The 9724-nt window shown below is 49.4% G+C and overlaps 1 protein-coding gene across 2 annotated transcripts; it reads right to left on the bottom strand.

Annotated features, from left to right (window-relative positions):
- Window positions 1–4613: 4613 nt before the first annotated feature.
- On the bottom strand, window positions 4614–8946 carry LOC140644372 (keratin, type II cytoskeletal 6C-like). 2 transcript variants are annotated; one of them, XM_072847145.1, is made up of 9 exons: window positions 8374–8946; window positions 7381–7595; window positions 7134–7194; window positions 6871–6966; window positions 6532–6696; window positions 6272–6397; window positions 5822–6042; window positions 5486–5520; window positions 4614–5379 (listed from the first exon to the last, which is right to left on the bottom strand). In XM_072847145.1, the coding sequence occupies exons 1-9, from the start codon at window positions 8944–8946 to the stop codon at window positions 5018–5020; spliced, it is 1854 nt and encodes a 617-aa protein (XP_072703246.1). In that variant the 3' UTR covers window positions 4614–5017. The 2 variants fall into 2 exon arrangements, with proteins under 2 accessions (XP_072703246.1, XP_072703247.1); XM_072847146.1 differs by having other exon boundaries at window positions 4614–5319.
- Between the last annotated feature and the right edge of the window lie 778 nt (window positions 8947–9724).

The raw sequence follows: 9724 nt of genomic DNA, 5'->3' as shown, positions 1-9724 counted from the left end.
ATGTTTTACAATGATGTAGTCATGTTCTTCCCTCCTCCCACCTTTCTATCTGTTCTTAACGATTTCGCAGTTTGTCTGGATCTGGATCTTTTGCACTGACACTCGATGTCAGGCAAGCATTTTGGTGAAAACCAACTAGAATGAGACTTTCACAATTCCCCCAAGCACACCCCAAATCTCCCTCTTAAGTGGAAAATTGCTGAGGGCTTTCCAAGAGACAGTTTCCCCATGCAGAGCGAAAATACCACACATTAACATTTAACAACGGTCAGCATTTCTTTTTTATCTGGAAAGGAGGTGCTTAGTTCCTTTCCTAAGAGCATCAGTTGGGATGGAAGGGCCTTCTTCTAGGCCACATTCCTGCAAAATGTGTCTCCCAGAACCTGAGATAACCAGCTACTGAGCACCGGAGTGGAATGAGCAAGAGAACAAGGATGTCCAAGCTCCTTCCTTGTGCTTTTCAGATGGCCACAGGGACTGCCGAACCTGCAGAGGACTGAAAGGACGCTTCGGGCACTAGGTGTGGTAATGATGGCTGAAGACAGAGAAATAGCAGAGAAATGCAGGCAGAGATAACAGTGACTTGTTAATTTTTTTTTACTTAGGTTGGTAGGTAAATGATCAGGCTGAGTTCATCGTACTTGATCATTTTAAAATAAGGGGCAACTAAAAGGTAGAAGACGCTCTGATGCTTTCTTAAGTAATAACAGTTAAAGTCTTGCTGTTTATGAAATGTGCTTTAAGAGCTTATGGCATCTGTGCCCACATCTTTGACCACAGTAAATTTGGCATGGGGGAGAGAAGGGGTGCTGACCAAATTCACTTTAGAAAAATGTATTTTTAAGACAACAGCTGCTGCTTCAAACTAGAAAACAGTAATTTTTAGTTCTAGAAAACAGTAATGTTTGGTTTCGTTCAGAAGCTATCTGGCTAAGAAGTAGGAAAGACATCTTGCAGATGTCTTCTGGGTCTCATTAATCAAATATACATTTTCGTATGTATGTATGAAATGTATGAAATGAAATTTCATACATTTCGTATGTATGAAATTTAAGAAAAAACCCAGTATTTTCCTAGTGCTTAGTTCCTGAAAATCATCAATAAATGTCAAGGGAAATATATTTTAAAGCCTTCTAAGCATTTCAGCAGTCCAATATGATACTATATTTAAGCTTCCAAAGTGGAATCTACATGTGTGTTTGAGTTTTCACAGTCGCCCATAAGACTTGTGCAACTAAATGTTGTTTGAAAGTATCAGCCTTCAGCCACAGACACTTCACAGCGTTTGAAAAACCAGCCCAGAGAATCACTTTCAAAAGCCACCAGAGAAACCAGAAACCTAAATGCCATTGACTGTCCCCGAGACAGAGGCTGCTTGACACCACAGTCTCTTCACAGAACGGGGCATAGGGGAGTGGAGAACATTACCCTTGAGGGACTCAAGTCACGGTTGGCCAAGGGCTGTCCAACCCTTGAGGGACTCAAGTAATAGTTGGCCAAGGGTTGTCCTACCCTTGAGGGACTCAAGTCACGGTTGGCCAAGGGTTGTCCTACCCTTGAGGGACTCAAGTCACGGTTGGCCAAGGGCTGTCCTACCCTTGAGGGACTCAAGTCACGGTTGCCCAAGGGCTGTCCTACCCTTGAGGGACTCAAGTCACGGTTGCCCAAGGGCTGTCCTACCCTTGAGGGACTCAAGTCACGGTTGCCCAAGGGCTGTCCTACCCTTGAGGGACTCAAGTCACAGTTGCCCAAGGGTTGTCCTACCCTTGAGGGACTCAAGTAATAGATGGCCAAGGGTTTTCCAGATGTGCGTGGCCTGCCCTCTGTGACGGGCGGCAGCTGGAAAATGGGCAGCCATCCCTACAGCAGGGAGAGGACACCCTCCCTTTCAAAAGCAGCTTGAATGAAGAGGGTCTTATTTCTTGGTCGTTATCTCCAAAGCGGAGAGGTAAGTGCTCCAGGTCGTTCTGCAGTCCAGCGCACTCGCTCATGGTGTGCAGTCCCGGGAAGGTGCAGGGTAGCTCAGCTTTTAGTTAAAGAAAACAGGTCATCTCTTCTCATGGCCTCCCTCCAGATTGCCAAACGCACGGTAGCTGCCTTTCTCGGCAGGCAGCATGACTTGGTTGTAACATCCCACATGGCAGCTCCACGATGAGGGGGAAGATCTGTTAAGTCAGCCAAATGCCTGGATGCTGACCACATCCAGCACATACAGATAAGACGCCCAGATTGAGTCACTCTGACGTCTTCAGACAAGATGTGAAGATTATACCAAACCTGGAGTCACTTCAGCCTCCTCCAGGTAAGAATTAATGCCAAGCCTAGGCTCCAGCCGTTCCTTCAGATCTCTTACGCAAGGAGCTGTGCACAGCAAAATCATCAGCACAGGGCAAAATGTAAACTCTGCAGAAAACGTAGATGGAGACCAAGCCAGGCTGCAGCTTTGGATCTCACACAGCAAAGACGTTCTGGCAGCATAGAGGAGGGTGTCGCAATGGCTCCTCACAACAATGCCTACAATGCCGTGTTTCAGATCTTAAAGCTGAGAAGAAACATAGTCCTAAAAGTAAGAATGAAAACGGGCGATTCTTGCCACAAGCCAAACCACAAAGTGCTCTTGGCACAGCCCCAGCTTCTCAGAGGCATTGCCTTCTGCCCATCTTCTGTTTGGGCCAAACCCAGCCATGTTCCCCAGCTCTAGCACACTTCTGCTGGGCTTCACAGGGTGTAGAAGTCCCTCTCCCAAGGGCCCTGTAACCATCCTCGCTGCCTTGCCTGGACCTCTTCCTAGGTCTGCAGCTTCCTGACCTGCTACGGGGACACTGGCAGCTCACGGCAGGTTGTTGTGGGACTCCTGAACCACTGCTGAAAGCGGTTTCTGTCTCTTTGATCTCTTCCTGTGGTGGAGGAATTGAAGCTCAGATCAAGCACACCAACATTCTTCTCCCCTAGCCCCTCCTTGAGCTAGACCAAATCTCTCCCACTTGCTCTCACTGTAAAGAGGAGACAGTGGGGGTCTTGTCCGACTTCTCAAGGGAGCTGATGGGTACCTGAGCCCACGGTTTTGGGATGAATCATGCCTTCCCAGCCCTTTGTGTTCCCACTGCTGGTCAATGAAGGGGAGGACATGGTTCTCAAGCAGTCCTGGTGCTCGTAGGGTGCTGAGTTGTGCAGCCTGCCAGGCCACAGCCTACTGGTAGACCAGAGGGTAGGTGCTTGGCCAGCGTCCATATCCATTCTTAAAGGCAGGTGTGAACCTGCCCTCCCACCCCTCCCCACAAGACTCCTACTATTGCCACCTTCCCCTACCACATAGTAAAGTCCACTCCAAGGCAGGAAACTCAGATGAACTGACAACAGCAGACTGATCTGATGTCTGCTCCCTCCCTGCCACTGCCGATTTCCATCATCAATCAATGTGTTTGGGTCTCCACTGGTTTCGCTACTATGCACTGGCAGCATTCCTGCACAAATCCCATAACTTTCTGTCTGTGATTTCAGCATAGCCTGGACACAGCTTCTTCCTGCTCTAAAAATCTGAAATCCAAGAGAGAGATTAATAAAACCTCTTTCCTAGAGCAGCTGCAATTTGTACGTTACCAGAGCACTCTGGTAAGATGTGACATGAGCAATGGGGCACTGAGTGCCTTAATTTGCATAAAAGCTGAGCCCTAAATATTGGCACGGGGTAGCTGTAGCCTCCTCATTGATTGGGATGGTGCTGAACCCCTCTGTGCTGGAGGTTTCAAGACACAACAAATGAAAACATGTGCTGTTGAAATGACTATACATGATTCCAAGAATGGGGCTACATCAGGACCTGCACAAAAATTTAACAGCCTCCTGAATTCCTCCAGTTTGGGTTCCCAGTGCTCCTGCCTGCGCACATTTACTGCACATTGTGTGAACAGAGCACCCAGAACCCCAAATTCTAGGGCTGGGCTTGTGCTTTCAGGCACTGCAATGACTGATAAGTGCCAAGAGGCATCACCCTTGCTTGCGTGTGTCCCTAGCTCCATCCGCACACCCATTCCGTTCCCTCAAAGCACAGTCACAACACATTGAACACAAGAACGACCCACACCTTCCCACCAAGTTGCTTCCCAACAGCTAAAACCACCTTGCCTAGGAGGGGTTTCCAAAGCAATGACACAAAGACGTCATGAATGTTCTCTGCAATTTATTGAGAATGGCAACATCCCGAGGAAGCAGGACATACCACAAACAGAAGAGAAGTGAGGTGGGGACAGTACATCTTGTTCCATGTCACTGGGGGCCTGGCACTGAAGAGCAAGCTTTGCTCTCCTTAGAAAAAGTCCACGTGTGCCTGAGGTGTTACCGGGTGTCACGGAGAGCAAGGACAAGCGGAACTGGAAGCCACGGCTCCAGAGAGCTCCAGCTTACAGCACGCCTGGCGCTACCAGGTGAGCAAAGCTGCCCAGGTGCTCCGCCCTGGGGCGATTAATCCCTCTGGCCACCGGCCAAGAAGACGCTGCCTCCCAGCTGTGCCAAGGGTCTAGTCCTGCTTGCCCCACATCTGCCCTGACCCCAAAGGCTAGTGAATGGAAGCAGCGGGATGTACTGCATGCAGAAGCACCCCAGGGATACGGCCATCGAGGAAGGGACATGAGGACAGAAGAAGAAAGAGGAGTTTTATACACGTTTGCCACGAGGCAGCCAGAAATGTACAACCCAGCAAGAAAGGCAGAGCGTTTCCCTCCTGTAAATCAGCTCTCCGTGCTGGGTATCCACAGGTGAGACACTTCTTTGCTCAGATGGTTATTTTGTCACTGGGCTTGGGGCTAACGAGCAGCTCGCCAGGGCTGCTAACGGGACATGGCATTGCCACGAGACTCCCTTGATGGGACAGAGCCAGGTAGACGAGCCGGTACGTGGTGGGCCAGGAGGGACACAGTTCATTTCATTGCAGGACACCAGAGCTGGATTTAAGGAGGCTGGGCTGCTGCCGGGAGAAGATAGGAGGGGATTCTTTCCTGTTTCAATCTGGCTTCGGGGCTCAGAATCTCACTCCTGAAGATTTGACGGAGGTGGTCGTGACACATCTCCGTACGGAGGACGATCCCCCACCAGAGCTGAAGCTGCCACCTCCAGGGACGCAAATCCTTCCGCTTCCAGAAGAGAAGCCACCGCCGTACATTCCTCCTCCCATTCCGCAGCTGCCGCCCATGCTTCCACCTCCAAAGCTTCCTCCTACTCCACATACGCCTCCTCCCATTCCTCCGCCCATGCCGCTGCCGCCTCCAAAGCCTCCTCCCATGCCGCTGCCGCCTCCGAAGCCTCCTCCCATGCCGCTGCCGCCTCCGAAGCCTCCTCCCATGCCTCCTCTGCCTCCAGCGATGGTGGTCCTGCCTACCACAGCTGGAAGAGAAGCACAGGTTACATACACGTTGTCCGCTGGCAGGCTGTATCTCCAAAAAGACACGGTCTGCTACTACTTCACGAGGAAACAAATGCGGATACTTACAGACATTGACGTTGGACATGCCATCGTTGCACAGCCTGTGAGGGAAAACAGGACCAGTTAATCCAACGAGAAGTGCACATTTCTTCAGCTGACAATTTCCTTTTTTTTACAAGATACATATTCCCTATTCTTTCTCTATTTCTGAATTATTCTTTAAAACAAATGAACAGCCTTGAACTTAACATTCTTATAAGAAATATGGAAAACATACTTAAGGCGAAAAATTACAGCATGAGTGATACGAAATTTATCTTTAGAGTGCATGCAAAGATTTTACCCACACATAGTATAATGTGTCAAGAATTTAGTGAAATAGATACATAGAAAGAGGGGTACCTGTTCTCCTCTCCCTCCAGCAGCTTCCTGTACATGGCAATCTCAACATCCAGAGCAATCTTGATGTTCAGCAGCTCCTGGTACTCCTTCAGCAAGCGAGCCAGCTCCTCCTTGTCTTTGCTCAGGGCACATTCCAGCTCTTCCAGTTTCCTCCTGGCATCCTTGAGGGCCATCTCACCCCGTTCCTCGGCCTCAGCAATAGCTGCCTGCAGCTGCTGGTTCTGAGGAAGAAAAGAGAAAAGCACTTTCTTAGTCCCCTTCTGCACACGCTCCACTGGAGCAGCCCTCAGAGCACAAACTGGGTGGAAAATAGGCAGGACCCATCAACCTCCTCCAAAGGACTTGAATTTCAATGGCTACGTTTCCCTCGCACTGCCCTTAGCACAGGACCCAGCTCGGTCACGACCCAGCCTGATGCCATCACGCAACGAGATGCTGAGGAAGCCCTACCTGCTTCTTCACGTTCTCAATCTCAGCCCGCAGCCTCTGGACGTTCCTGGTCAGCTCTTGGATCTCTATCTTGGTGTTGCGGAGGCTGTCCCCATGCCTTCCAGCAGTGTTCTGCAGCTCTTCGTACTGACGGCACGGAGACAAAGCAACCCGTCAGTGACACAAGCTACCAAGAACTCAGGCAATTCCCTTGCTCTGTGTCAAGGGAGGCAGCCAGCAGCAGAGCCTGTGCCGGGTGCCTTGACTGCTTCCCAACTCACCCGGCTCTGGTACCAAGCCTCAGCTTCAGCCCGGCTATTCTGCGCAATCTGCTCATACTGACGCCTGACCTCCTCGATGATGCTGTCCAGATCCAGGTGCCGGTTGTTGTCCATAGACACCACCACGGACAGGTCCCGGCTGATTGTCTGCATCTGAGCCAGTTCCTGCAACCAAGACCTGAGTTAGCCTGACCATCTGCGGAGGGGAGAAAAGGGCAGCAGCTCCAGGCAGCCTCTCCAGACCAAATCCACATGGGCACCCAGCCCAGCCTCGCTGTCTTTGGCCACCGCACGCCTCATTGCAACTCCAGCCAGCCCAGGGGAAGGGAGAGCTCTTACCTCCTCGTAGATGCACCTCAGGAAGTTGATTTCGTCAGTCAGAGCTCCCACCTTGGCTTCCAACTCTACTTTAGTCATGTAGGCACAGTCCACATCCTAAAGGAAAGATCACACAGGTGGACAACAGCTTCATCCCGTCCCCAAAGAGCTGTTGGCAGCCAATGCCTCCTGTTGGAAGCTGCTCGCCTTGGTGCTGCCTCCTTCCAATGTCTTTGCGTCCTGTGCCCCCACACCCCCTCTCTCCTGGTGCCTCTGTGACTCACCTTCTTGAGCACCACAAACTCGTTCTCAGCAGCGGTCCGCCTGTTGATTTCTTCTTCGTACCTGTTGAAGGGGACAAGACAAGGTGAGTCTCTTGGACGGCTCATCAGTCAAGGAGTGGAACCCCCCTTCCCTCCATGGCAACCTCAGTCCCATTTCTGCAGAGAGAAGACAGCATGGAAATCTCCAAGGTGTCTTAGCTCTCCTGTCTGGGTGCTCCCTTCTTCCTTAGTCTGTCACTGCACTTACTTGGTTTTGTACTCCTCAACGTATTGCCGCATGTTCTGCAGCTCTGACTCCAGCTGTCCCCTCTGTCCCAGGAGAGAATCTAGCCTCCTCCTCAGGTTCTGGATGTAGTTTTCAAAGATGACATCAAGGTTCTTCCTTGGCCCCGAAGGCCCTTGCTGTTGGAGGAGCTCCCACTTGGTGGAGAGGACCTTGTTCTGTTGCTCCAGGAAGCGGACCTGAAAGCCCACCAAGAGGTGTGTGAGATATTCACCCGGGGAGACATCACACTATGCAAACCTCCTGCTTATTTGGGAGGCCAAGGGAATCATTTCCCAAATCCCCAATTATGGCTCATTCAATCATCCGAGCTCCTAAACTGCATGATAAGCATTATGAAATTTTGAGTCATTCTGAACTTCTCACTTCGGGACAAAAAGATGTTGCCAATAGAAAACATCATCCCCATTTTCCATAGCATTAATTTTGGACATCGCTGTCATCTTTGCAGTAGTGAAGTCAAGAAAAGAATTATTTTTTTCATCTAACTGCACATAAATTCTCTTCCAAGGGACTCTGTATTTCTTTGGTTTCTATTTGAAATTAAAATAATCCAAGAGCGTTGGAAAGGTATTTAACGCTCTTAAGTTTATAGAATCAGTTCCTTGAAAAGAAAGTTTCACCAAAAAGAAAAGCACAGTCGTAAGAACTCTTAGGACAACTAAATATAGGATGATGACTTTACCCTGAATCACTAGAAATTAGGCTGAAGAGATGACTAGGCAAGAAAATCTACAGAATGTCCTGCAGATGTTCTCTTTAATCTTCTATTAGCATGAAAACCTTGCCTATTGTTCCATACTGCTTAGTAAGATATTAATAATAACTTGCTACTGAGGCATCAGTCTTGCAAACTTTAACAAGTACTTGTTGGTAAGAAAAAAAATGCACTTTCCACCCCACAGGAAAGTTGTTTAAAATGCCCACCTCCAAGCAAATACGGTCCTAAATTCTCACCTTATCAATGAAGGAGGCAAACTGATTGTTAAGAGTCTTGATCTGCTCCTTCTCCTGGTTTTTCACTTGCTGGATTTGGGGGTCAATCTCAACATGGACCGGCCGCAGGAGAGTCTGGTCAACTTGCACCGGTTGGATGCCCCCAGGGAAGCCAGGGCCACCGAAGCCACCCATTCCTCCACCGCCCATTCCTCCACCAAAGCCGCCCATTCCTCCACCAAAGCCACCCATTCCTCCACCAAAGCCACCCATTCCTCCACAACTCATTCCTCCACCGAAGCCACCCATTCCTCCTCCATAGCCTCCACCAAAGCCACCCATTCTGCCGCCATATCCACCACCATAGCATCCACCCACGGCAATTCTTCTGCTGCCACCTATGTTATGGAGGCTTCTGCTGCTATACCCTCCACAATGTCCGCCTCCTCCACCTCCCCTGGATGAGGAGTATGAACCATAACTGATCCTGCTTCTGCCGCCACCTCCTCCAAAGCCACCACCGATGGCAGAGCAAGAGCTGTAACCCCTTCTACTCCCGCCTCCAAAGCTTCTGCAGACAGACTGCCGAGACATGGCTGTTTCTTCCAAGCAGAGTCAAGATCAAGAAGAGCAGGAAGACCAGTGGAGCTGTGCTGCTGAGGGATGAATGCAGAGAGAAGTCTGCACAGTCTTCTCTGGCTCCACAGCTTCAGGCACTCCCTTTTATCCACTCCTGGAGGTGGGCTGGGACAGCATGGGTGTGAAGGTGGAAACCAATTTATTATTTTCATCAGCATGGTGTTGTTGACAGATTCTCAGTTGAGCTTCACCATATTTGGGCCTGCCTATAAACACACCCTGTAATATTGAAGTGAATAAAAGAACAAGAACATTGAAACAGGTCTCAATGACTAAGTGGACTCTCATATCTTTATGACATCTTGGAAAGCAACTATTAAGATAATGCCCTTTTCTGCAGCCCCTCATTGGATTTCCAGCCTTCATTAATGGTTCCCAATAATTCCAGATACAGATCTTTCCAATCAAAGCTCCACTGTAGGAGAAGTTTTGATGAAATCCCAGCTATATTATAGCTTTCACAATTCCTTAAACACACCCTAAATCCCCTTTTTATATGTAAAATTGCCTTTGGCATTTTAGAAGTTTCCCAATCTTAAGCAAGAACTCATGACACCAAAGTTTGAAGAGACTCAGCATATTCCTCTACTAGAAAGGAATTACAACTCCTTGGAGTGCACGTGGTGTCACTTTGAATGGGAGTGTCTTCTCTCTGTGGATTAAATTCCCTCCAACTGTATCTCCCCAAATCTGTGACAACTAGCTGGGACCTGGGATGATGCTGGAGCAGAGT

The sequence above is a fragment of the Ciconia boyciana genome, chromosome 27, assembly GCF_034638445.1.
Source record: "Ciconia boyciana chromosome 27, ASM3463844v1, whole genome shotgun sequence".
In the NCBI taxonomy this organism is placed as follows: domain Eukaryota; kingdom Metazoa; phylum Chordata; class Aves; order Ciconiiformes; family Ciconiidae; genus Ciconia; species Ciconia boyciana.
This window is presented reverse-complemented; position numbering and strand designations above follow the sequence as displayed.